The sequence below is a fragment of the Cyanistes caeruleus genome, chromosome 7 (assembly GCF_971803275.1).
Source record: "Cyanistes caeruleus chromosome 7, bCyaCae1.hap1.1, whole genome shotgun sequence".
In the NCBI taxonomy this organism is placed as follows: Eukaryota; Metazoa; Chordata; class Aves; order Passeriformes; family Paridae; genus Cyanistes; species Cyanistes caeruleus.
The window spans coordinates 2,513,000-2,540,821 of NC_141707.1; the positions used below are offsets into that span (position 1 = coordinate 2,513,000).

Here is a 27,822-nt window from a genome sequence, read left to right on the forward strand (position 1 = left end):
CATCCCGGTGATTCCCGCTCCCTATCCCGGTGATTCCCGCTCTCTATCGCGGTGATTCCCGCTGCCTATCCCGGTGATTCCCGCTCCCTATCCCGCTGATTCCCGCTCTCCATCCCGCTGATTCCCGCTCTCCATCCCGCTGATTCCCGCTCTCCATCCCGGTGATTCCCGCTCCCTATCCCGGTGATTCCCGCTCCCTATCCCGGTGATTCCCGCTCTCCATCCCGGTGATTCCCGTTCCCTATCCCGGTGATTCCCGCTCTCTATCCCGCTGATTCCCGCTCCCTATCCCGGTGATTCCCGTTCTCTATCCCGGTGATTCCCGCTCTCCATCCCGCTGATTCCCGCTCCCTATCCCGGTGATTCCCGCTCTCCATCCCGCTGATTCCCGCTCCCTATCCCGGTGATTCCCGCTCTCCATCCCGCTGATTCCCGCTCTCCATCCCGCTGATTCCCGCTCTCTATCCCGGTGATTCCCGCTCTCCATCCCGCTGATTCCCGCTCTCTATCCCGGTGATTCCCGCTCTCCATCCCGCTGATTCCCGCTCTCTATCCCGGTGATTCCTGTTTCCCGTCGCTCCCACCGGAGCCCACAGCGCCCGTGGGCGTGGCCTCCCATCAGGGGTGGCTCCGGGGGCGTGGCCTACACTGTCTGCATCATCCCGGGGCGCCGCCTCTGCCGCCTGACGTCATAGCCGCGCGCCGCCGCCCTCCGCCCGGCACCGCCATGTCCTTGTGGGTGTCCCGGCTCGGCCGCACCGCGGCCGCCCGCGTTCGGCGGGGGAGCTCCGGGCCGGGCAGCGCCGCGCTGGGCTCCGGCCTGCCGGAGGTGAGCGGGGAAGGCTGGGCAGGGCTGCGGGCGGGGCTCTGTCCAGAGCTTCGGCCTGCTGCGGGTGGGTGAATAGAGACAACCTTTGGGCCGGGGCTGGGCTGTCCCCTGCGAAGCGATGTCCCCAGCCGGGAGAAGCGGCGAACTGGAGGCAGACTGGAGCAAATGGCAGAGAGAGGCGTGCGGTGACCTTCAGTTGCGGCTGTGGTCAGCGGTGCTGCGAGGAGAGGAGTGTTGAATAGGAATGGACGCCCTTGTGTGCAAGGGAGGGCACAGGACCTCTCAGAATGAGGTTTGCGGTGTTTGTCGGGCTCTGGGGGACGCTCTGAGCAGGGCTCAGAAAGGCCCTGCCTTCAGCCCCACAGCCCAGGGGGGCGTCCCTCTTGCTACCTCTCACGAATCGTGGAATAGTTAAGGCTGGAATATATATCCAAAGTTACCAAGTTGAAACTTTTTCCCTCTAAGCCATATTGAAATAAAGGTGTAACTCTCCCGAGAGTGAGTTTAGTGTTGCTATGTGCCCAACAACAACAAAAAAATACAAGCAAAAATCTAATGTGGAGTCTCTCTTGGGAACTCTGGGTGTGCTGTGTGTCTGGCCTTCAGACTGAAAATTGTTTCGTGCTTTCTGTCTTCCCAGCCTAAGCAGTGCTGCAGTTGCTAAGCTGAAATGGCAGTGCTAAAGTTACTGAGTGAAAATTCCTTGTATGATGTGTGTGGGAGCACGTCCTGTGTGAATGTCTGGAAAAGGTGCACTTTCAGCTAAAAAGCCCTCCGTGTCTGCTGATTTCCATGCCTTTTCCTCTAGGCAAGGATCCACAGCAGCCCTGAGCAGAGCCTGCAGTATGGGTGGCTGGCCTATATGTTGGGAGAAAGGGCCAGCAAGAAGTTCACAGAGCATAGCAAAGTCTTCACGGTGGAGGGCAATCTGTCTTCTGGGAAGGGCCGGCTGGCCCAGCAAATAGCAGAAAAACTGGGTATGTGTGACTGTTTCCCTGCGAGCTGCTAGAGTTTAACTGTGACTCTTGTGCAGAGGAAGTTCACTGGAGCAGCAGTTCCCAGCTGGGACATGCCGGAGGGAGGGGGTGGGGGGGGGGGCATTGTGGGTGGTGTTGGTGAGGTTTGGGATGGGGGTGTGTTTCGGGTGTGTGGGATTTGTTGGGAGTGAAGCTCCAGTTCCGATGGAGTCGGTGTGCTGACCGTGCTCCCGGAGAACTTGGATTTTCCACATGGATGTGCTTGGAGCAGTTCAGCTCTCCCTGTGAAAGCGCTCGGGGTTTGGGTTCATTGCCCTCTGCTGTGATGGCCAGAGGGGTTGGGGCTGTCTGGGAGCTGTTCAAGGAACAGCTGTGTGTTCACTGGCTGAGGGGGCTTTTGCTGCAGATGGATGCAGCTGATTTCTGCCATGGGCTTCTCTTTGTCAGGAATGAAGTACTTCCCCGAGGCAGACATCCACTACCAGGACAGGATCTTGGGGGATGGGCAGCTGCTGCCTGAGAAGTTCAATGGTTTCTGTAACCTGGAGAAGTTCTACACGGACCCCAGGTCTCCGGACGGGCACTCCTACCGCCTGCAGTCCTGGATCTTTGGGAACCGTGTCCTGCAGTATGCCGATGCCCTGGAGCACCTGCTCAGCACAGGTTGGGGAATCATGGAATGGGTTGGGCTGGGAGGGACCTTGCAGCTCCTCTCCTTCCAACCTGGGGCCTGCTCTCCCTTGCAGGTCAAGGCGTGGTGCTGGAGCGCTCTCCCTACAGCGACTTTGTGTTCCTGGATGCCATGTTAAAGCAGGGATATGTCCACAAGAGATGTGAGTTCCTGCCAGCAAAAGGAAGCTGCTTTGCCATAATCTCTTGGAAGTCTGGGAGTTTACTTTAAAAAAAACAAAAAAATTCCTGCTTGGAAGGAGGGATTCCTTTAAATATTCAGTGTTCATGTGTTTCTGAGTGGATCTAGTCTGGTCTTAGTGGCTGTGGGAGAACAAAAATAAAGGGCACAAATTGAAATGCAAAATCTTTCATTTGTAAGGAAAAGCCCTTTTTTGCTGTGAAGGGAGTCAAACCCTGGAGCAAATCACCTGGGGTCTCTCCCCTGGAGATACTTGGAATGCTGTGGGTGGAGTTCTCAGCAGAGTGGTTGAGCCAGGTGATTTGGGGATGATCCTCCCAACCTGAGTGATTTGGTTTGGGGTTATGGGTACTCGGTGAATCTTTTCTTTTGGCTGCTCCTGACATAGAGATAACTGTTTTCTTGACTGCCTTCTGTTTTTGCTGTTGGATTTAAGAAGTGTGTGTTTTTTACCACCTGCTGTAAGTTGCTGGATTGCTTTGAGAGCTGATTATAATGACGTGTGTCTTCTTCCTCTGCATTGCTAAGGCAGCAAAGCCCAGCAACCCACAACTTAATACAAAAACCCAGTTTGGATTGTACTGGAGTCCTTAGGGAGCAAACATCTTGATTAGAGCTACCATGGCTTACTGTCTGTAAATGGTGGAAGAAAAGCTGAGATTCCTCTAAACCTCAGTCAGGAATAAAGTCTCTCTTTGATAATGGGTTTAGATTCTTATATCTCAGTGCATGGAACTTTCCTGGAGCTAGCTTATTCTGTAAACTTCCTGAATTCTGTTTGAGGAAAAGCCTACCTTAAACTTGCTCTATGAGCCCAGAAGAAGAGACTGCAAATACAGAGGTGGGGAATGTGATTTATTTGTGTTTTACACAGGCCTTGATCACTACAAAGAGGTCAAGGAGATCAGCATTTCTGAGTTGCTGCCACCTCACTTGGTCATTTATGTAGATATGCCTGTCCCTGAGGTGCAGAAGAGGATTCAAGAGAAAGGCAAGGTAATTTGATCTCTGATTATTGCCTATTTATCTCTTATCTTTGTTACTTGTCTCTCACAGTTGCTGCTTGCTAATGTCTGCCGTAATCACACCTTATGTGGTCCTGTGGGGTTTGCTGCTGAATTCTGCTTCTGAGGAGCTGCTTGTCCTCTGAGGTGTGAGATCTGTGTGGTAGTGATGCCTTTGTGGGTATTCTTATATGTTTGGTTTAGAAAAATAAAAAGCAAAAATCAACTCTTTTTTTTAGTGACTGCATCAATATGTTGTCATTTGTGGAATGAGAAATTGTTTTAAGAGCAGGTGAATTTTTATACCAGATGCTGTAGCTGCCACTATAGGAGCTGTGGGCAGTGATGTGCTGCTTGCAACGCACTTGGAGATGATACATTTCTTAATCCTGAGTGCCAGGAGCCTGGCTGGGCTCCCTGGCTCTTGCTTCCCAGTTGACTGCTTCCTCACACCTGTGCTGGGGTTCATGTGTGAGTCACCTGGGATCAGCAAGTTCACTTAATTCCCTGAAAACCAGCAAATCACTGCTGGATGACTGTGTTATTGAACTGATCTTAGCTCAGGAAAGCTGTAGGGTGCTTTTGGGGAATGACTAATCTAAGTAAGGTTTGTAATTTGGGTTTTCTTTCCCCCCCTTTCTCTGATACTTGTATGTCTGCTTGTAACTGTTTGCAGGTGTGTTATGAGGGTTGAAAGATGTTTGTCTTGCCTTGTTCAAAGGCTATGGGAAATGCAGTTTAACTCTGGAAAACCTGACAGATTAAAGGAAAGCTTTGGTTTATTAGAAAAAAATTTCCGGTTAAGAAGTTCTTCATGTATTGGGGGAACTTGTGAATTCTTAGCCCTTGTGGGCATGAAAATCAGTGGCGTTTTTGAAACCTTTGAACAGGAGTTGCTGACTTAGCCTGTGCCTTTCTGGGTCTGTGGCAGTGCTGAGCTCTGGGGACACATGGTAAATCAGAGAAATTCCAGGTGTTTTGCAAATGTGGCATTAAAAGTACACTGCGTGCAAAGCAGGTTGGTTAACAGCAGGGGTGATATCCATGAAATTTCACAGGAGTTTGGAGTGGGTGTTTGTCCATGCACTTGTTTGAAACTGTGGAAATAGGTACAAGTTTGGCCTCCTTATGGAAAAGGTGGACTCAGTCTTATCCTGTTTTCTGGGTGAGAAAGCATATTCCAACTCCCTGGAATATGTAGTTGGGAGGAATGAAATCAGTCCTTGGAAAGCTGAGGGCTACTCTAGGTATTTCATGGCATGTAAGGAAATTGCAAACACTCTAAATGCCTTAATTCTTTGAAACTTTCACTGATGTGCATGTGGTTCACCTGGATGTTTGACTGCTTATTCCAGAGTGAACCTTTGGCAGGTGGTGGAGCAGCCCTTGGAGTCTGTGCTGGTAGGAAAAGAAAGTTGATTCCACAACTTTTTCTGTTTGTTTGTTTGCAGCCATATGAGAAAAAGGTGTCTCCTTCCTATCTCCAGAGCATTGAGGATGCTTACAAGAAGACCTTCCTACCAGAGATCAGGTTAGCAAAGCAAAATATTTTGCCTCTTTAGGTCCTTGAGCAAAGGTGTGTGCAGATCTTAAACTCTCTGACAATATCAACAAGTCACGTAAAAAAATCCACCTTGTTGTGCTGCAGGGTACAGTATTGTGCCATAATGAAGGGGTGGTGCATTCACAGCATAAGAACTGTGTGAGTGTAGTTACCTCTGCCATCCCAGAAGCCTAATGCCAGTGTTGGAAGATTAAAAGGGGCTCAGGAGTGATGTGCAGAATGCCACAGCTATGGCTGTGTGTGTTTGCTCGACCTGAGGAGAGAGTGATGCAATACAAGCTTTTCTCAGGCCTTTTTGGAAAGCTGTAGGGCTTTTGTTTCTTCAAAAAGTCCTTTCAGTTTTCACAGAATCCCAGAATGGTTTGTGTTGGAGGGACCTCAAAGCTCATCCACTGCCACTCCCCTACCATGGGCAGGGAAACCTTCCACTATCCCAGGCTGTTCCAAGCCTTGTCCAACCTGGCCTTGGACACTTCCAGGGATCCAGGGGCAGCCACAGCTTCCCTGAGCACCCTGTGCCAGGGCCTGCTCACCCTCAGAGGGAAGGATTCCTTCCCAGTACTACATCTCTCACTGCCCTCTGGCAGTGGGAAGCCATTCCCCGTGTTCTGTCTCTCTCTGGGCTTTCTCTAGGTGGGAAGCAGAAACATGTGCTCTGTAAACCTGGGATGGAACAGAGCTTGCCAGCTCTCCCAGTTCTTAGAAAAGAGCTCTAGGGAAATGAAAATCATCCTAAAAATCTAAAAGCAGAATTACAGTCTCTCATAATTCTGGCAGGGAAACTCTCAAAGGGTATCAAATGAATTAAATGTGAAAGTTCTGGTGTGTGCAGGAGGCTGATGGAAATCAGAGTGAATTCCTGGGAGTTTTGTAGCCTGCCTGTGTCCCGCTGGTGCTTTCTTCATCTCCCCAGGTGGATCAGTGTGATGGCTCTGGCAGCTACTGAAGGGAATAACTCGATGTTGAGCCTGTCACTCATGCAGGCAGGGGTTGTTGGTGTCATGGATATGTGTCCCCACAGCCAGCACACAGCTCTCGAAAGGAATGGGAAACCTTGGGAATGTCATCCCCCTGAGGGCAAACTGCTGTAGTCACTGGTGGGGAGAAACCTGCTTCTTGTTCTCTGGGTCAGATGGAGCCCCACATACATCTCGTGGTGCTCAGTGAGGCTAAATCCTATAAATCCTGCTTGATTTCACCTTTTTGCCCTCTGTGTGTACATGGTCAGTACCCCTACCTAGCAGACCCTCTGCTTGGCATCCTGGTGGCAGGTGCTCCCAGCAGCCTGTCACACTGATCTGTGGCTCTGTCCCCTGGCTCTGGCGGAGCTGAGAGTGTGTGAATTCAGCTCTCTGCACCTCAGGGTGCCTCCCATCTGGGATAAAGGCAGAAGCCACAGCTGCCTTTAACTGTTTGTTTGCTGGCAGTGGTGCAGGCAGCTGTGTTTGCATCTGTTATCTTAGACTGCCTGGTTTGATTCCCTGACTCCTAGGCAGGCTAAAAAGAATTGTTATAGACTGCTGAGCAAACTCTTGCATGCTTTCCATGTTGAAGTATGTCTGCTTGTTCCTTGAAAAGCAGTTTATGGGGCAAAACTCCCTTTATCTTGTGTTGTTTAACTGGAGCAGCCTGACGCTGCCTAAAGTGGTTTGTCATGGATTTTTGCTTTAAAATTGATGCTTTCTTTCTGGTTGACTTGTTGTGAATGTCTTTAATGTTTTTACTGGTAATGATTTGTGAGCTGGGTGCTGTGGCAGGTGCTGCCTGGTGATTTGGAGCAGACAGTGTTTGGGTTCTGTTTGATTTTTCCCTTTTCCTGGAGCAGAGCCTTAAGTTTAGTAATGTTCTCTTTCACATCCAACACTGCTTCCACTGAGCAGCTGTTTTCTCTTAAGGAAAGCTCTGATAACCTGCAGAGTCACTGAGCAGCTGTTTTCTCTAAATGAAGCCCTGATAATCTGCAGAGTCAAATCAAGAGATGGGATCAAGTGATTTGATAGGAGTTGTTGATGCAACTGCCAGTTTCAGGCTCTGCTGAAGGCTGACCTCTCCCTTGGGCTGATTCTGAGAAGAGTCTCGTGTTCCAGCTGCCTGCCCCATCCTTAGAAGTGTCCAAGGCCAGGTCCTACAGTGCTTGCAGCAACCTGGGCTAGTGGAAGGTGTCCCTGCCCATGGCAGGAGGTGGAACAGGATGAGCTTTAAGGTCCTGTCCCACCCAAACCAGTTGGGATTCTATTAATTTTTTCTCCCTGCTCCTGAACTTTGCTGTGTGGTGTTTGATATAATGTCCACATTTGGCAGCCATTCCAGGGCCTTCCAGGTTTTCCAGCTGGAAACAGCTATTGCTGAATGTGGTTGAACACATGTAGTGTGAAAGGTTCATGTAAAAACTCCTGTTGTGGCTCTGCTCTGCAAGTGCCTTTTCTCTAAGGGCTGCTGGCTGATTGAAAAAACAATCTTTTAACCAGGAAACATTACCTTTTAAAAATGTTTTTACACTTACAGATCCTGCTGCCTGCATTTGTATTCATTCAGCTAGCTCAGCCTGAGTAAATAATGATAAATGAATGCATTCGTCTCTTGAAATTACTCAATGGCAGTCATGCACTGGTAAAAAGGAATGTCTAGTGAAGTTCTGGATTAGACCTACAGTTTCACTTATTTTCAAGTAGATTGGGCAGCTGTAACAGGGGCAAATATCCCCATTAATTAAATGTAAACAGATTCATATGTATGGTTTTTACAAATGATTTTCAACTCAAATTATGTAGATATCCAGGCCATTTGCCCTTTAAAAGCAACTTTCCACCAGCAAAGAAGCAGCTCACAAGTGCAACAGGAATTCTATTGCAACAGCTGGGAGCAATCTAAAAAACTGCAATAATTCTGGTTTGGTTTGTGCCTTTTAACTTAATTTCTGCTGCTTTTGGAGTGGGGTGAGGAGGATGGGTAGAGCAGTTTTATCAGGGGAATTCAATTTCTGTGTTCTTTGCAGTGAGAGCAGTGAAGTTCTGCAGTACACAGCAACTGCAGCTGAGGATGTGGAGAAGGTAAGTTTTGCTTTTTTGGGGGTGAGTTTAATAGATTTCCCTTATTTCTGTGTGCTTCCCCCCCATGGGAGGTTCTTAGCAGGATAACAGAAGCTTTTTTGCTTCACCATCATTAAATTTTCTCTCTAGCTACTGTTCCCGTAGGGGAAGAGCACCAAGGTTTTTGAGACTCCGGACAGGTTTAGTTCACGGGATAGATCTCTGTTAATAACAGAGTTATTATGTTAACTGCATAATAATAATGCACGTGGAAGCTTGCCAAGGAACCATCCCTACTTGGGAGGGGGAGGACGAGAACTGCTCCTGGGCTGTCTCCTAAGGGCTTTTTTGGGTCTTCATCCTAATGAGGTGAAAGTCTTACCTTACTTATACACAGCCCAAAGTCCCTCTTCTTTTGTGTTATGTGCAGTGTGATCTTGGCAGAGAATTGAGTAATAGATCTATAGATGCAGTAGCCTGTACCTCATTAAGCTTATTAGCATATTCAGAGCATGCATTTTAATATGTAAATGACCCCTATCAGACTAAAATTACTTTTTTGCCTGAGGTGTCCTTCATAATTCTGGTTATATGATTCTGTGAAGCAGAAAATATTGATGAGGACTATCCTGGTCCTAAAATGAACTCTCCATAGCCCCCCCCGTAGATGCACTGCTGTTTGTCACTAGGCCTTTTGGTTCCCATTACAAGAACAGAATTCTGGGTTCTCTGCAGTTGTGCATTGATTTTTGGGTGCTCTGCACTTGATAATAAAGGTTATCATTAATAACTAGTAGACCTGTGGGGAAATGTGAGTTTATACCCCTAAAAAGGCTGGTGGCTTCAGTGTGACAGCAAATAATAAATAGAAAAATTATACCAAAAATCAGGCTGAAATGAACAAAACAGCTGAGGCTGTGGTGTGAACATAAAGAATCTAGAGCAATTACAGTTAATTTTTCTGGATAACAATATAGAAGCAAGGAAATGAATTGAGAGCTGTGGTGTTTCAAGATGGGAACTTGGTGAATTAAAGAAAAAGTGGGATGGGGGTTAAATGCCTCTTTTTTTCCCTGTCTTTCTGGACACATCTCATAGTGGTCAGAGTAAGGCAGCTTGTTTCCTCCCTAGATTTTTTTTGTAGTAAACCCCATGGCTAGAGATTTGATTTTAATCCTTTAAATCGGGGTTTAAAGTCAGTCTAAAGCTCTTATTTGTTCAAGGAGTGACTCTCCCGAGCTCAGCAATCTTGTCATTGCTCTAAATAGGGTCATCAGATGCACCAGAGGAGTCCTTAATTTGCTTGGACAAGTCTGGGCTAGGGGAAGGATTATTATTTGGAAGTTAAAGTACAATGCCACAGAATGATTAAGGTTGGAAAAGACCCTGTAAGATTATCCAGCCCATGATGCTGTCATTATTGGGTGTTGGTGGTAGATATTGGTACTTGGAAGAATTCAGTTGGTTTTTTTTTCCCCTTTTCTGTTCAGATTCAGTTCCCTTTGGGGTGACACAGCAGAAATTTGGAAATAAGGGTTGGTGGGAGGGCTGTGGCTTGTAAGATGTGTGTTTGCACAGGTGTATCCTCTCAACAGACAGCAGCGTTCATTAGCCCACTCCAGTCTGTTTGCTTAGGGATTTGGGAGCTGAATTCTTTATGGCCTTAAAGTTTAATAACTTTTGGTTTGCTCAGAGCACACATGCACAGCTTAGGAATTATTTTATAAGTGTCCTAAAAAGGTCAGTTGGGGTTTCCTGTTGTTTCCACAACTTTGGTTGTGGTGGCTGAAGAGGTAATGAGTGCTGAAATGAGCTTCATTAGGGTGTTCCACACTGGTTTAGCACAAGGATAAAATTTGGAATACAAAGTTAGCTGTATGTTTAATTTCTTTTAAAGCCTTGGATATCTGCTGCTAATTCCTGGGGGGTACCAGGGTATTCCTTATAAATTTGGAAGTTGTTGTTGGGTACTGATCCTGTCCTGGTTGGGATACTGATGCCATTGTTAAAGAACTGCTGGGGGAGAGATCTTCTGACATGATGATTACAGTGAGCAAAACTAATTTGGATACAGATTCTTTTTTCACTGTAGCACATTCTTAGCCCTATTGTAACAACTCTGTGATGGCTGTTATCAGGTGCAGAGAATTTCCAGAGCTTTGCTGTGGAAAAGAAATTGCTTGTGTTCATCTTGTCAATTAAATAATTGAAAGAATCTAATGACTGTTTGAACTAATTTACCTTGCACTGCTCTTCCTCTGGAGTTATGTTGCAGCAGTTTGTGCCTTGAAAGTGTTTATTCAGTCATGTCCAAACCATTTTTTCTTACCATGAAAACACAATTCTGGTAAGAGTAGATCTTTATAGTCAAGGCTACTTTGTAATAGCACTTGGTTGGTTATCATTTTTTAAGTGGTAATAGCTGGGATTTAGTGTTAATTACAGTGGATTTAGTGTAAAGAATACAAGGATTTTTCATCTAACTTTCTGTCACTTCATTGCTGACACGCGGTCACCTGTCAATGGGTTGACAATGCACCATCAGGGATTTGGTCATGACCTCAGCTTTATCCTTTCCATGTGGAAAAGGTCTCTGGAAAGGGATGTCTGGAGCTGTAACAATCCACTCCTACTCAGGCTGCTCCAAGGTGCTGTCTCCACCTCATCAGGCATCTGAAGTGCATTCTCCTGACACCAGGGCAGGTGTCCCTTCAGCTCCAGGCAGCCAAGTGTGATAAGCAATTACTTCCTGGAGCAGCAGAGATCTGTTCTCTGGCTGTTAACAAAGCTGAAACCTGGGATTGCTAAGTTTGGGGATGCTGAAGGAATAATTTGCTGAGCTGGCATTGCTTGTTGGAAGGGTTCTGAGCTGTGAGTGTTACCTTTCCTTTCATGCATGGGGGTGCCTGATGGCTGGTGAAATTCTGAGTCCTTGGACTCATGGCTGCAGCTGCAGCTCAGCAGGCCTGAATTTTCCAGCCTGAAATGTGCCTTTGTTTCTGTGATGTGAGCCACACAGCACAGAGGCAGATGCCACACCTGCTCCCCTGCCTGTCTTAGGGAATGTGTAACTGAGCCTCTCTGCGAATAAAACCAACCAGACATTATTTTTGTAATGAAAAGGAGTTAAATTTTACTTATCTCCATTTCCTCCTCATTCTCCCTTAGGGGGGTGAGGTGGTACCTTCATTGCTTTTCAGCCCCAGAGGCAGGTTAAGGAAGAATGTCTTGGATCAGGTAAGAATTTGGCAAGAAGGCACCTCTCAGGCAGTTTACTCCTTGTCACCCAAAGCTGAAAGCACAGGATGTTAGGAGATCCCCCACATGTGTGCCCAGTGCTCCTGGCAGGGCCACAGCATCCAGAAATGGAACTGGGAGATGATCATGTTATCCCTGGGCATTTGCCTTGTTACTACAGCTTTAGCAGGCAAGCCTTTCTCATTTGTTTAATAACCTATTTTAATTATTTCATTGATTTTTTTGGATCAAGCTACCCCTTAATGAGCTTTCTTTTCTGATTCCAGGTAATTGAAGACATCGAGTACCTGAAGTTTGACAAGGGGCCATGGGTGGAGCAAGATGATGTTTCTTTCCATCACTTGAGACTTTAGTAAGTGTGATGTCATTCAGCCACTGAACAATTCTTGGCATCAAAACCTGGGAAAAATGGTCAAAACCTTGAGTTTTTGAAGGTGGGGTTATATTTTGTAATATTGGTGCTTGGCACTGGAACGTGGTATGGCATTTTTGCTGCTGATTGATGAGACAAGGGGCTCCAGAGAAGTTTAAAGTGGTTTTTGTCAAAGATCCTTGTCTGCCTAATTGGAAGAGATCAGACTCAGACAGTGGAAAGTGTCTTGTTGGAATAGAATTTAATTTGATTTTAGTAATTCTTTGCAAGTGCATCATGTTTAATTTGGCAGTTTTGTTTGTATAAAATACAAAGATATATATATACATACATATCTATATATAGCTATATATATAAAGAATATAGTTACATTTTTAAGAGAAAATTTAAGCATTACATTATTTTCATTATTTTCTAGTCATCTCACATGTAAATAGAAACACAGTATCTGCCCCTAAATATGTGACTTTATGACAGGCATTGGAGTAGCAAGTTAAACTCTTTTTTCAGACTTGTGATATTTCATGCATTTTACTTTTCTGTGCTGTTACTTCAAATACCTCCTAAAAACAGAGATAATGCTCCTATTGTATGTTTTTTCTATCGAGGAGGGAAGGTAGATCACAGAAGAGCAGTGCTTGGTGTTGTCTGACAGGAACAAGTGATGATTTGGGTGCATTTTACGTATCAAAGATGAAGTTTCTTTGTGTAGTAATTGGAGGATAACATCTGGTGACTTAGGCCCTAAAAAATGCTCACAATCAGACTTCCTTTCAAAGAGGGGGTAAATTGCTTGTTTTCCTGGAACTCGACACTAGTGCAGGTATTAAGAAAGGATTTTTAATTGTGGTGAGTAGGAGGGAGTTGAAGGAAACCTTACAGTTAGAGCAGTGTGTTAAGATACTGCATGAAAATTCTATTTCACAGTTTTAGAAGGGAATAAATTACTTTAAGGACTCAATTTTTCATTGAATCCTGGAGAAGGATGAGAGAGTCTCCTGCTCAAGGGTCTTTGTCACTGTAGGTAATATGAAATTATTTCTTCTTTTGGCAAAAACACGGGGTTGTTTGAAGACCCCAGAATGCAATAAACAGCTTGTTTAAACCACAGAATCGTAAAATATCCTGTGTGGAAGGGACCCACACTGTTCATGGAGCCCAGCTCCTGGGGTTTGCTTTTGAATCTTTGTGCTGAGGTGTCAGGACATCGATAAAGGGCTGACAACACATCCTGTGCCAGTCTCGAGCTCATGCCTTGCTCAGCTGAGTGGGGGAGTCTTGGGCAGCATCTCAGGCAGCCTGGGAAGAGCCTCTTGGTAAAAATGTGTGTGTTTGGGCATGATCATTCCCCATGGTAACTCCAGAAACGCAGGGAGCCCTTGTTGGAATTGTATGCTGGATTCAATGCCTGGCCTAGGTGTGAGTCTGTGAACTTAAGCTGATGCTTTTCTCACTTTTTCCATTGCCCGAGTAGTAACGAGCCTGTGGTCCCCAAGGTGTGCAGGTGTCCCGTGCCTGTGGGAGTCTTTCCTTTAGAAAGTGATTTTCCTGCAGGTCCCCAGTGCCTGCTCGTGCTGGCACATGCTGCCCTCTCCTGGGTGCTCCTGGCACCAGGCATCCATTCAGGATGGTTCAGGCTTGAAAAGCCCTCTGAGATTGGGGAGTTAACTGTTTCCCCGGTGCTGTCGAGCCCATGTCCCCAAGTGCCACACCCACATGGCTCTGGAACGCTTCCAGGGACACTGATTCCACCATTGCCTGTTCCAAGGCCTGGCCCCCCTTCCCGTGAGGAAGTTTCCCCTAAGATCCAATAGAAGTTCTGCCCTGCTTGGCTTTCCACCTGCAGTCGCTTCCTTTGCTGGCCTGCCAGCCCTTGGGACTGCGTCAGCAGTGTTCCCTTCCACCCTCTGCTCACACTGATGCCTTGAGGAGGCTGACCTGGAACAGAGGCTGGACAGAGTTAAGAATAAAGCAGGTATTTATTGAAAGGCCTTAAAGGACACACCTTGGGCAGTTCAAGAGCCTGGCCAGGGCTACACCCAAGAGGGACCCAAAATGGTCACAAAATGGATGACTGGTCATGAGGTCTCACATTTTTATCAGTTTTGGTCCATCTGCATATCAGAGTCTAATTACAGCTTCAGGTTATGAAGTCCCAGCCTTCTTGTTTTCTCTCTTCAGTCCACCCCTGTTTATGCTTTTGGGCATGAAACTTGTAACAACTGTCCTTGGTTTCAAGCTAGAAAAGGGTTTTGTCTTCCTGCTGTGTGAAGAGAGCTCGCTAACACTTAACATGAAGCTGAAAACTACATACCTAGGTAGCACAGACTATGAAAAATAGGAAAGCTAAAACTTAAGGCATCAGCACCAGCTTGTCTGGGGGTCTGGGATGGGTGAGCAGGGCTGAGAACTTCTTTATTGCACACGAGTAGGGCCTAATGGAAACCCCAGCAGGGCCTCTGGGTGATTAATGCAAATTAGCCAGCTAATGAGCTGCACCCATGGGCAAGCAGTTGCATAATGATCCCTTTTATCCCCCTGCCTGCCCTTAGGTGCTCTCTCTTGTCCTGACAGCTGTAGCTGTGGGATCTTGATAAAAGGTTAAAAGGGCCTTCATTTGTGCTTTGGGAGCTGGAGGGGACTTCCAGAGGATGTTATTCACATCTTCCCTTCCTCTCCTGGAGTCCAATAGAAACCGTTCTGGCTTTTTAAATGTCTCAAGGAGCTCTTCTGCTGCCACTGCACTGTCTCAGGGGTGTTTTTATCTGGGCCCTTCCCAATGACATTTGTCTGCATGTACTTCAGAATAAATCACGTTTGGGATGAGGAGTGTGGGCTGTGTAACCTTGCTTGTGTTCCTTTGTCAGCTCCTGGGGGGAGCTTGATGCACTTGTTGTATCAGACAACTGCACAGCTAAATCTGATCTGTCCCTCAGAACCTGTGAGTCAGGGACAGAGGCCCTGCAGCTCTGCTTCCCGGTGTAATTTTGCTTAGCAAAGGGAAGAAATATCCCTGTTTAAATATCTGATTGCAGATAGCAGGACAAGGGGAGCTGGCAAGAGGTGCATTGGACCTGGCTTTGAAACTGCCATGGAGACTCCAAAAATCTCATGAACTATTAATTGTAAATCTTCTGGTACTGTAAACTATTTTCTTTAGCATCTTGGTTCTCTCTTCAGCATGAAATCACAGAATCCCAGAATGGTCTGGGTTGGAAGGACCTTCAAGCCCATCTCATTTCTCCCCTTGCCATGGGGGAGGAATGGGATAGTGGAACCTTCCACTATCCCAGGGTGCTGCAAACCCTGTCCACCCCATCTTTTTGCTGCAGTTGAAACACTTATTTTGTGATTTTCTCTTTGCAGTGGCTTTTCTAGGTTTGAAGAGCTGTTGTTGCACCTTCTCCCCTTTCCTTGCAGATCTGCTTTTTTTTGGAAAATGGGTTTTTTTTTGTTCTTGATATTGATGGTGAGTTTTTGCTTACCAAGGGAGTAACTGTGCCTCACCTTGGCCATGCCAGACCTGTTCTGCTTGGCCAAATGAGGGAATCGGAGTCCCTGCAGCAGAAGGAGGAATATTAATTTCATCTGTCAACACTGAGTTTGTATTGAATGGTTTTGTGGTGTTGGCTTTTAGGTCTCTCTTTTCACTTGAGTTTTTGTGACTATGCCAACATCAGGTGTTGAGAAATCATGGCCCAGGCCATGCAAACTCAGGGTTTATTGTTGCATTGCATAGTTTATTTATTTTTTTTCTAACCAGTCTCCTTCCCTTACCCCACCTCGAACCTTTGGTGAGGTTCATCGGACTCTGATGTTCATGGTGTGTGTCCTGCTGTGAGCTGCCTGTGAAGGAAGCAGGAATTCTTTCTCTAAAAAGAATCAGGAATGTGTCAGTCCTGATCCTTCTGCTTGTTCAGTTGTGCTGGATAAAGTGTGTGAATTAGCATGTAATAGGTGCTTTTGGAGAAGAGATGAGTTATCCATTGCTGTAGGGTACTTCCAGGTGGGATTCCTGTGGAACAACCATAAGTTAAGAGGCTTAAGTGAGCTAAAACTGCATGTTCCTAAAGTCTTGGGAGCACACAGTCACTTTCATGCTCTCAGTTCCTTTTCAAATATTACCTAATCTGGAAGGTAAAGGTGCTGCATGCTGAGAGCTCCTTCAGGAAAGTCTGGTAAAGTGTCAGAAAAGAGTAAATAGTGAAAATTTTCTGCTGGGGACAGAGAGAGAAAATGAAAGAAACATAAAAGGTGCCTGTAAGCACTTCCTGCTGAGCAGGGAATTAGTCCTGGCAAGTGGCTATGGTTTTGTGGTTAGACGTTGTTGTGGCAGGTGTCTTTGGGTGTGCTTTTGCTTAGTATTCCAAATTATTTCTGAAGGTGCAGAGAACACAGAGAAGCCATCAGTAGCTTTCATTATTTTCTTGTGCAAAGAGGTTTTGGGAGCAGAAGGTTTGTCATTTGGCCTTTAAGTAAAATGAATTGTGCCTGGGAGTTGTCCTCTCCAAATGGCCATTTGGCTGAGATTCAGGAAGGAGTGGATTCACTGCAGAGTGGGTGACCACAAAACCTTATCTCTGTATGTGATATTATGCTTTGTAGGTGCCTTTTTGTGCCTTCCAGTACCTGAAATACACATTTAATGTTGTTGAAGTTTAATAATGTTGCAATTCATAGGAAGCATCTTTGGTGTTGATCCTGATCTTGGACAAGGGCATTTATCCTCATCTTCTGCCATCTTTGATTTGATTATTGTATTTCCTTCCAAATCTGTCTGTAGTAGGATAATTTACTTTTTTAAAAAGTGTGAATATCAGGGTATGTTAGCAAACCAGTTCACTTGTTGGAACACTTCATGGCTAGGAGGAAAGGTCCCAAAATTTATAATTTGAGGATAAAATAATTTCTTGAAGATGATGAACTTTGCTTTGCTCAGGGCATGTGCTTGATGTGCATATTGGTATTTGTTGAGAAGTGTAATTCCCTGCAAACAACCCAACTTGCAGTGTTCCTGGTGCTGCATTTAGGGTTTGGTCAGTGCTGACTGGAAAGGGATGTGTTTTTGCCAGCCACGTGCAGGTGGCACTGTTGGCCTGTGCATAACCACAGGCAGCAGGAGGCTTTCTAGCAGTTTCTCAGGCGTCTTCATTTCAGGGTATCTGAAGTGCCGGTGCTGTGCAGAGTAGATTGCTGGTGGATCCTGAGATCCATCACTGGAGCTGTTGCAGCTTTCTCCAGGTGTTCCCAGGCAGGATGCTGGAGGCACTGCCTCCTTCCAAATCCTCTCGCTGTCTTAGTACTAGTCCGTTTAGGATGGGAGTTTAGCAAGGTGCTGTGTGGCATTCAATAAAACCACTGGTTTTTACACTGCTTTTACAGAAAGCAAAAAAGCCAGGAGGGGATTCATAGAGAAGGGTCCCAGGAATGATGGAGCATCTTCAAGGAGGAAGAACCTCCTGTTGGGGGGAATGGAGAAGCAGGAAGTTGGAGAAGGAGCAAACTGGAGGCAAAGATGAGGGGCAGTACCTCATAGATTTGTGAGAAGTATAAATGTTTGGAAAACAGCCCAAACTTTTGGAAACTTTATTTAACAGAAAAGTAGTTTTGTAATCATAGAATGATGATTATGAATCCTAGTATGGTTTGGGTTGGCAGGGTCCTTAAAGCCTGTGCAGTCCCACCCCATGGCACAGGCAGGGACACCTTCTGCTGCATCAGGTTGCTCCATCCAAGCTCTATCCAGCTTGGCTTGGAACATTTCCAGAGGTGGGACCATCACAGCCTCTCTGGGCACAACACTTGGCTTTTGCTGGGGCAGGGTGTGAACTGACTACTCCTTTTCCCCTCAGTGTGCAGGACAAGGCTGGAGTGGTGGATTCCGTGTCCATCCCGCACTTCGTCCCCGAGATCACCATCGGCGGCTCCGAGTATGACAAGCTCTACTATGAGTACCAGGCGGTGAGTGCTGCTGGGGACATGGCCAGGGGCCCCTCTCTGCTGGGGACAGCCAGGGGACACAGCCAGGAGCCCCTCGCTGCTGGGGACATGGCCAGGGGACATGACCAGGAGCCCCTTGCTGCTGGGGACATGGCCAGGAGGCCCTTGCTGCTGGGGACATGGCATGGGGACATGGCCAGGAGCCCCTTGCTGCTGGGGACAGCCAGGGGACACAGCCAGGAGCCCTTCGCTGCTGGGGACAGCCAGGGGACACGGCCAAGGAACACAGCCAGGAGCCCCTCACTGCTGGGGACACCCTGTCTGCCACCCTCTTGCCCATTGCTACCTGGAACTTCTGCATTCTGCCCAAATCCCCACCTTTTCTGAAGTCTAGCTTCCCCCCAAGAGGAATAACACAGCAAATGGTTTGTTTCATAAGCTGATTTTCTTTCCTTTTTTTTTTTTTTTTTTTTTGAGATCTTTAGATGTAGACTAAAGGATAAATGTTTTTCATTTGTTTCTGTTTCTTGTGCCCTGATGAGTCTGTGACCTCTGAAATCTAAAATAATCCCTTAAGTCAAACAAGAAAATTGGAAACCCATGGTAACTCCTTATGGAGTGCTGAAGGAGGGGGTGTTTTTTTTGAGGAGGAATTGATGCTGCCTCGCTTCCCCAAAGTGCTGTTGCTTTAAATAGAGTGTTTCTGCACATTGGCACACATCCAAAGCCTGTTGTGCCCAGCGCTCCCGTACACCTCATGCAGGCTCCCACTCAGGGTTTTAATTAGCTCCTGCCTTGCTGCTTCTGGAGACAGCAGCTCCCAGTCCCCTCAGAGCTCTGCCCTGGTGCTGCTCCCTGGTTCCCTGGCATGGGGCCTCTTCCCTGACACAGGGCTTGCCTAAAGCCCAGGTGTTGGAAAAGCTCCTTGAAGAAGTTGTGGAACTGATGATAATTAATTTTGAGTGGCCAAAGTTACAGGTGAGCCTCTGTTTTCCAGTTGGGTTGAAATCTTCCCTGCCACTGCATCTTATTGTTTTCCAAGCAGTCCTGAAGACAAAGGGAGGAATATACAATATTTATTGTTAGAAGCCATGATTTGCATAATCCAAACACTATCATTTTTCTTTTCCTGGTAGTATACAGTCTCTTACTGAGATTAAAATGTAAGCTACAGATTTATGGACTTGTTTGGAAACTGAACCACCAATGTTTTCTTCTGGAATAGACAGAATATTCGACATAATTTGTTCATCTTCTGCTGGCTGTGTACTGGAGAGGCTCCTGGGTTCACACTGTTCTGCCTCATTTGAGATGTGACCTTTCCAGCTTGTAAAAGGGGCTAAAGCTAAAGGTTAAAGCAGCAGAAAGCATCTGAGCTTGTCTAATGGGTTTGAAAACTCCCTAGTCCAGCTGAGAAATTGCTATCAGAATTTCCTCCTCCTTGCTGTCACATTTTTAAATCCAAAACTTTGGGCTCAGGATTTTTGGAGCCTTTCCCTCTGAGAGCTGCCTGTGCTGTGCAGCACAGATTTGAGCAGGATCTGCTGCAGGCCTCGTCTCTAGCACACAGCAGCCATCTGCACTGCCAGTGCCTTTCTTCCCCGAGATAAGAGGGCCTGTTTTGGGCTGAGATGTCCCTTTGCAGAGGAGCTGGGAATTACTGAGGCTGCCTGACACACAGCTAGATGTGACCTCTGTGCTGTGTGCTGAGAGCCAGGGCTGAGACTTCTGAGAGCCTTTTTTCCTCTGGCTGTACAGCAGCACTTTGTGATGGCAGGAAAGTGAGAATGTCCTGGCCCATCCAGTGACTGGTTGCCAGGAGGAATTGGTGGCTTGCCTTGCAGATGTAGCAAAGGGATGCCTAGGAGAAGGAATATGGGTACCTGGGGAGGAAAGCTGTGCTCTCAGATTGCTCTGCTCCACGCCAGTTAGTTGACAGCTGAAGCTGAGCAAAAAAAACATTGCCAGAATATGATCTCCCTTCTGCAGCCTTGTTTGTAGGCCCTGGTTCAGGAAAATGCTGTGGAAAGTGATAATGTCCTTTGGAATTGGGAGGCGTTGCTCGCTTCAGGAAGTATTCTGTTAAATTTAGGCTACATTAATACTCTTTCTGTCTCTTCTGAATGCTTGGATTCTTGTAGTCCTTCAGTGGTGTGGGGGGTGTACAGGGATGGTGCACAATGCAAAAGATGCTGAGTTTTCCTGTCTTCCATCAGCTACTGGAAGGGGAAGCACAAAGCCAGCCCCACCTGCTGTTTCATGTTCTGTGGATTGCATTCTTTGTGCTGAAACTTTGAAGATCTGGGTGTTTTTTTTACCTTCCAACTTTGTTTAGCAAATGAAGGGCTGATTTTTTTTTTTTCTCAGGCAAGGCTTCTGGGCAGAAGTGGCCAACCAGTACAAGCACAGAGAACAACAGATGGGCTTCCAGACACTCAGATTTGGGCTGGGAGGTTGTTTGGTCTGTAAGGAGGTAATCACAGGCCCCTGCCTTGACCATGTCTGTGCAGGGATGGTCACAGCTGTGCTGCCACTTTGGCATTTGAAGATAAAGGGTTTAGGCCACTCTTAAGTAAAGTTTAGGCTGACTTGTAGGTAAAGGCTTAATTATGGGATAATTGCAGAAGTTTAACTTTTCCTCGTGGGAAATACATGCTTTTAAGGTTGGTGTAATGATGTTTACCACATAAATACAATGATTTGCGTAGGGGATTTTTTTCCCCCAGTAACTACTCATAAATCCTTGATCTCTCCAATAGGCAGCAAACTGCTGTGCTTTTCAGAGCTCCATGCACACAATTCCTGCCGCCTAATAATGGTGGTTTTCAGGGATTTACAAATTCCAGGCAGAAGCTGGGTTTTGTTCAAAATATTCATTAGAAGCAACCAAGAAGGAGGAGGAGGAGGGAACACTCTTCAGTGTTCCAAGATTTTAGTATGTGTGCTTTTCCACGAAATAATGAGGTGGCCACATACAGTTCTGAATACTTGGAACTCACTTTTTTTTTTTTAATGTATATCCTCTAAATTTCTTCTGTAAGGGCTCTTTTTATGTGGGAGGAGGTGGCTTTTAGCAGCCTTCTTATAGCATGAAGTCCTCTGGCAGGGTCCAGCAGTTCTGTTGAAGCATTCAGAAACTTCTAAGGATGCTTTTCTGGCAAGGGAGAAGCAACCTTTCAGTCAGGTTCTGTAGATCAGAGATAAGCATGTCCGTTCTTCAGGGAAGCAACATTATTTTAGGAACTGTCAGACTAGTAAAGGCTTGACTACCCTTTTTTTTTTTCTCCCTTAACAACTGCTGTATCTCTCTGCCTTTCTTGCAAGTGCACACAATCCCCAGGGATAATACTCCAAACACTGTGTGCGCCCTGCGAAGCTGGAGAGCTGGAGCACTTAGGCAGATGTGTTTGCAGTGAAGATGAAAACAAATGGCTCTGTTTAATGGAATCAGTGTACTTAAATAATGTGCTGATGTACTTCACACTCCTGCTGCATCTCCTGGAGTGGGGGAAAACGGCTTCTTTGACGTGTCTGTGCTTTTCTGTGTACATAAAAGTGCAGCTGTTTGCTGGAATTCAGAAAATCAAAGAATCACAAAATGCTTTGAGTTGAAAGGGACCTTAAAATTCATTCCCTGCCACTACCACGGGCAGGGGCACTTTCCACTATCCCAGCTTACTCTAAGCCCTGTTCAACCTGGCCTGGGACACTTCCAGGGATCCAGGGGTAGCCACAGCTTCTCTGGGCAACCTGTGCCAAGGTCTCACCTCCCTCACAGGGGAGGGTTCCTTCCCAATATCCCATCTAACCCTACCCTCTGGAAGTGTGAGGCAATTCCTCCTTGTCCTGTGCCATGGAAAGGTAAGAGAAGGCTCTTATTGTGTTTCCCGCCCTGTTTTCCAAGACTGCTTTTGGAATATAGGGATGCTGAGCATGAGGCAAGGAAAGCTCAAGCAGATCAAAGTTCTGGCTATGGCTGTGAGATGCAATCCAGCTCCTTCCACAGCAGCTGCACAGCTCAGCTGCCTTTGCCAAACTTCATCTCTGTACCCTGCTCCTCCTCCTCCTCCCTCCTTCCCCAGGGCTTGGGAATGTGGGGCTGGCAGGGCCCTGCAGTGCTGTGGAGCAGTAAACAGAGGAGAGGGAACAGGATGAAGGGGAATCCCACACTGTTTTCCCAGGCTTTTCATCACTCTTTTCCATAAGGATGCAGCTTGGGAGGGGAAATCCTCCGATGTCTGCCGTGCCTCCGGGTTTGGGGTAGTTGCAGGGCGATAGCAGGTGAGCCTGCAGCACGAGTCAGCTCTGTCCCACACCCCAGCACTGAGAGTGCTGGAAGAGCTTGTGTCTGCCATGGGAAATCACAGCTCCCCCAAGGAGGGGACATCCAGGTTTAAGGTGGCCCAAGAGCCACCCTGGTCCTTTTTGGCAACTGTGGGGCCAAAGGTGGCTGCTGGCAAGCAGAGGGTTAGCAGGGCCCTTGGCTCCCCATCTCTGCTGAGAGTACAGGGAACTCCTCACATAAAAATCTCCTAAAAGAGCTACAGAAGGGGTACTTGAGCTTTCAGAGAGCCAGAGTCTGGATCAACAACAGGATCAACTCTTGCCTTTGCAGGAGCAGGGAGCTTTAGGATATCTTTCCCTTTCCATGTTTTTGATCGTTGCCATAGCTGCTTCCTTTGATAGAACCTTCTGTTTTCTCTCTCCTGCCATTTCTTTCTTGGCTTGATGAAGCTTTCATTCTTTTTAGGATCAAGATCTCCTTTCCTAATTCTGTTTTAAAGGAGGTGTTTGACAGCTGTAATGCCCAGCCCTGTTTGCTGTTGAATCCAGGAAGGAATGAAAGCAGACACACAATAAATTAGAAGATGCTTCATTTAACGTTTTGGGGTTTTTTTCTGTTTTATCTCTGCAAATGTATTTTTAGCCCTTTCCAAAGTAACAAGATGTTGCCTGGCTAGGTATCAGTAAGACCAAAAGAACCTGAGGAATAACAAAAGCCTGGGAATGACAGGGTTGTTGCTCAAGGATACCTGGATTTGCTGTTCTTCCCACCTTCCCACTTCTCCTTTGCTCTCACTAATCCTGTTCATATGGGGAGACTGTGAGAGCAGCCCCTCTTTAGCAACAGGCAGCTTCTCCACCCTGCTCCCCCTTAAAAGTATCATGGGCAGTTGGCAGGGATATCTATCCCAGAAAGAGTAGAGAAGGAACCTGACAGACCTTGGAACTTTCTCAAACTTGGGCTTGGTGGTTGTGTCTGTTTCATTTTAGGTGATGGCCCGTGCTGTCCCAGGCACTGGGTACTTCTGTAAATCAAAAAGACATCAAATCTCACTGGCATTAAAGTAATCCATTTTCATCTTGACAGTCTGTCCCTGTGAAAGGAAACACGTTTTTATGTGGGAGCACATCCCCCTTCCCCAAACCCTTCTCAATCCCATACCTATGAAGGGATGCGATCCCCAGGATAGATCTCTCTTAAATTAAAATTAATTGGAATATAATTTAATGGGGGGGTAACATCTCCATGGATCTTACACTGTGAAGTAGGGTCAGTTTGGCGTGTTTAACTGTGCTGTGTGGCTTGGATTAATTCCTTGGCTTTCCCCTGCACTCTCTAGTGGATAACTGATCCTCTTGGGGGCACTTCTTTTTCCAAAGGTTATTGTCTGTTTTTCTAATGAATGAATGAAGAGCAGGACAGCAGTCATTGAACAGTTCCAGCAAACTGGAATTGTTTTAGCCTCAATGCAGTGAAACTTTTGGGTGCTCTTTTTTTGGGCTGTGATGGATGTTAACAGCATTGAGGGTTTATTTGAGTCAGGGATGGCAGGAATGAGGCTGTAACAAACACCTGTCTGTGCCAGGTCTTTGGGAACCAAGCCATGCACACCTCAGATGTGTGTTTGGGGGGAAATCAGTCCCCTTCCCTGCTTTAACTGCTGCTCTCTGGAGCACAGGAGCAGTGGGATTGGAGAAGATCTTTGAGTGCAACTTAAACCCAGCAGTTCCAAGGCCACCACCAGCCCATGGCCCCAGGTGCCACATCCACTCTCCTGGGCAACCTGAGCCCCACAGTGCCACAGTACCAGCCCTTTCCATGAAGAAGTTTTTCCCTTAATACCCAATTTCAATGTTCCCTGATGCATCTTGAGGCTGTTTCCTCTTGTCACTTGGGAGGAGAGACCTGGCTACAGCCTCCTTTTGTGTAGCTGCAGAGAGGAACCAAAGGAGGAATAATAAGGAACAGTCAGGAGCCAAACTCTCCCTGAATGCAGCTCCACAATCCTAGATTCTCTCAGATTTTAGCTGTGTGCCTACAACTCTGCCAACCCTTTGGAAGTGAGGATTTCTCCTGTAAGAAGTAGTCATCTGATACCAGCAGTGATGTTATTGTGGCTGTTCTAAACAGCCACTGAAGGATGGGGTGGGGATATTGATGAATGAACCCGAGCTCCCAGAGTAATGACTCTGCTTTAAGTGCTCTTTGCTCAGTGCTGGTCCAAGCAGGCTATTTATAGAGCTTCTGGAGCTGTGGAGCCTGGCCATCAGCACAGAGCAGCACAGGAATAGAGGGCAAAACCGGTCACTGTTTGTTCCCCAAAGGCTGGAAAACCAGGCACAACCTTTGCAGGTGGTTAGAGCTCTCCAGAGCTCTACCTGCACGTGCCTGATGTGGAATGATCTGGAGCAAGCAGCTGGCTAGAGCTGCTTGTTGCTCCTCCACAGCCTCTGCTACTTTATAGGGCTTTTCATCATGTTTATGGTTTTGACAGGCACTTCTGTGGTGGATTCTTAATTTAACTGATGAGACGGTCTTGTTTTCACCTCTTTTCCTAATGCTCTTTTTAAAGTTGAGCTGTTTGATGCCTTTGAGCTGGCTCTACCTTTGGGTACAGCTCATTTCAGGAGTTTCATGCTCTGTGGGGTGGATTTTATCCCATCCCTCTGGAAATAATCTTTGCTGCCAACTTTTGGGATCTGTGCAGTGTAATGCAGCACGCTAAGGCTTCATTCTCACTTAATTTCCATGGAGTGGAAAAATCTGCTCCTTGGTGACCTGGCAGGAGCTCAGCCTTGCCTCCTGCTGCAGGGATGTGGGGGAGCTCCTGGGGCTGCCTGGTGGGATCTCTGTGGTCATAAAATTGTGAAAGGGGATGGGTTGGGCTGGAAGGGACCTAAAAGCTCATCTCAGCCCCTCTGCCATGGGCAGGGGACACCTTCCACTATTCCAGGGTGCTCCAGCCTGGCCTGGGACACTTCCAGGGAAGTTGGACTGCAAGAGAAGGTGAATATTCAGTCCCTCTCTATTGTCTCAGCTGCTGGTGAGCCTCACAGAGCTTCTTCCTATCTCCTTTCCATCAGCTCTTGCAGCCAGGCTGCCCAGCCTAGACAAACCCAGCAGCCTCAGGGCTGGTCCCCGATTCCCATCCCTGCTCTTGTGCTGGCTAAGAGGAGCCTGGGAATTTCAGCTTGGGTGCACTTTGGAGCACCAGCCTAACCAGAACCAGCGCATCCTACCCCTCACCCTGCATCCCCACATCTTCCCTGGTGCTCCTACCACTCCTCTCTGCAGAATCCTGCCCTGTTCCAAAGTGTGCAGCTCCTGTACTGCAGTCACAGCTGGAAAATGTAGGATTTGAAGAGCACACGTTGGGGAAGTGGTCTGTGTCACTTGTGCAGCTCATGCTCAGAACATGAGCTCCTCCTGCCTCCTAGGTAATATGGGACTTGTTTATTCTGCTTCCCTCTTCCTTTATTTTTTAATTTTTTTCTTTTTTTTTTCCCCTTTTTGGCTATTTTGAAAGCTTAGCTGTGACAAATCCTCAAACTCTCTTGCCTTTGCCAAGGCCCACTGTGAATGATGGAGTTATGGATGAATACTTATTATAACACTTGCTTTGATGTCTTGCATGTCTTTAACCAAAGGCACACAGGGAATTTGTTTTGGACAATGAATTTGAATTCTGTTGGGGATGATATTGTAGCTTTTTAAAGAGGGCAGATGTACCCAGAAACAAAACTGTAAACTGCTGTATTTTCCCAGAGATCTCCTGTTGCTTTAATAATCTACTTATCTGGGAATCTCTTCAAGTATCAAAGGGCCAATTATGTGCTGCCTGGAGAGGACCAGGGAGAGCTGTTTTGGTGTCACAGGCTGTCTCATGTCCTCCCTGGCTCACTGCTGGAAATCTGTGGGACAGAGATAGTAATCATTTATTTTCATCTCCCATCTTCTCTTTGCTCGGTGGGGGGAACTCTCAACAGGACTGTGTAGTTTCTGCTGATGTTTAGACAAGACATTAATTGAAAAACCTCAGAAAAATTGATCACAAATGGTTTGTGACAGGGCAGGTCGGGAAGTGCCTCATGGAGGAGGTCAGGTCTTGTCAGCCTGATTTTTAGGGAAAGAAGTGTCTTGTTTTTCGACCTTCAAGTGAATGTAAACACAACTCCCCTTCCTCAAAACAACAGGCTTCATCTTTTATTAAATAGCTCATTTTTGCAGCCTGAGTACAGATTTTATCAAGACTGCATCTTGTTTTTCTCTGCAGGGGCAGCTCTCCCCAACAGGATCCTCTTATATGTTTTTTTGGAAAGGAAAAATCCTCAGGACAAGTCTGGGGTCTTGTGTGAAACCAGTGCTTGTGTGGAGACAGAGCAGATGATCTGTGCTTAATTATTTGGAGATGCTGCCAGCAGATAGCTTATTTTTAAAGGAAGAGTTTTATTACAGCATCTTTGCTGGCTTCAGCCTTTCTCACCAAACTCATTGGCTTTTTTTTTGGGTGGTTTGCTTCTGGGGTCCAGTACTGGAGCTCAAAGATGTTCTGTTCTGTTTCTTTCTTTCCTGGAGGTAGGAATGGATGGTAGAGATGGATTCTGCTTTTGGAACCAGGATCTCACCATCTCTGGCATTCCAGGTCAGGGTCAGTACCTTCCAAGGGGTGCTGCTTCAGCACTGAGACTCACAGGCTGCTGCTTAGCTCCCAGGGTACCCTTGAAATTTGGGTAAAGGCTTCAAAAATCTTAGGGTTTTTCCATCAAAAAGTGGATCTTGGCTTTGCTGATGAAGGCAGGCTGATACTGCTTTTGCTTTAGCGAAGTTCAGTTCTTGAAGGCTAAGTCTGCAGTTTCATTTGAATGGTTTAATTTAATGTGGTAATTAACTCAGTATCTCATGCATGAAGTATTCCATATATTTAATAATGTGTATGCCTATTTTGGAATGAGATGCAGTTCCTCTCCTCCATGATACAGTTAAGGGAGCCATCTCATCAGGCTGGGAGGGGCTGGATGAATCCAGGTGGAGTGTGATGCTGAGATCATTGGCCTGGTTTTCATACACACATTATGATTTTTGTATAGTGGTTTGTGCAGTCCCTCCTGCAGCTGCACAGCTCAGTCTTTTCTGAGAGACTGGTTTTTCTGTAAGTTTTATCATTACAATGTAAAAAACAGTATTTTGTGTTCTACAGATCCCACGAGGCACTCCAGAAGTTTGTGGGGGGTGCCCAGAGTTCTGACTGAGCTTTCTGCTTTCTTTAGCTCCCTGGACGCAAGTACAAGCCAGGCTACAACGCCGACGCTGGGGACAAGTGGATCTGGCTGAAATGAGATCTGTTCCTGCTGGAGCCCTGGCCAGGATGGCCCATGGGACCTGAGGGAAGAGGAGCTACATTCAGTGCACCTGCTCCACATCATTTGTGTAGCACCAAGGAAATGCTGCCTAAATCATTTCCCATCCCCAGCAGAAGGGAGTAGACTCCCAGAAGGAAAACCATTTTGTTGTGGATTGTTTTTCCCTGAGGAGCCTCAGGGATGTGGGATAACCAAGTGAGCTGGGGCAGGCTCAACATCAGAGCTGAACTTTCTCTTCCTCAAGGCTGTGGCACATTATTATCCAGGATTATTGTTGTTCTGCTGATTCAAGAGAAATTAAACCTGTACCCTCCTGGCTCTCACAAAGTTAA

General features: G+C 46.7%; 1 protein-coding gene across 1 annotated transcript; it reads left to right on the plus strand.

Annotated features, from left to right (window-relative positions):
- The first annotated feature begins 659 nt into the window (after positions 1-659).
- NDUFA10 (NADH:ubiquinone oxidoreductase subunit A10) lies at positions 660-27,822 on the plus strand. The gene is made up of 10 exons (XM_086898228.1): positions 660-829; positions 1,638-1,806; positions 2,254-2,469; positions 2,553-2,639; positions 3,552-3,673; positions 5,133-5,212; positions 8,241-8,295; positions 11,799-11,884; positions 17,758-17,866; positions 27,398-27,822. Exons 1-10 carry the CDS (start codon positions 728-730, stop codon positions 27,464-27,466), a joined length of 1,095 nt encoding a protein of 364 aa, XP_086754354.1. The 5' UTR covers positions 660-727; the 3' UTR covers positions 27,467-27,822.

What these genes read in the sequence shown, in the direction of transcription:
- NDUFA10 (XM_086898228.1), top strand. Translation starts at nt 728, where the DNA reads ATGTCCTTGTGGGTGTCCCGGCTCGGCCGCACCGCGGCCGCCCGCGTT. An exon ending in GGATTCAAGAGAAAGGCAAG is followed by an intron (nt 3,674 to 5,132) that starts GTAATTTGATCT and finishes GTTTGTTTGCAG; the next exon opens with CCATATGAGAAAAAGGTGTC. An exon ending in CAGCTGAGGATGTGGAGAAG is followed by an intron (nt 8,296 to 11,798) that starts GTAAGTTTTGCT and finishes TTCTGATTCCAG; the next exon opens with GTAATTGAAGACATCGAGTA.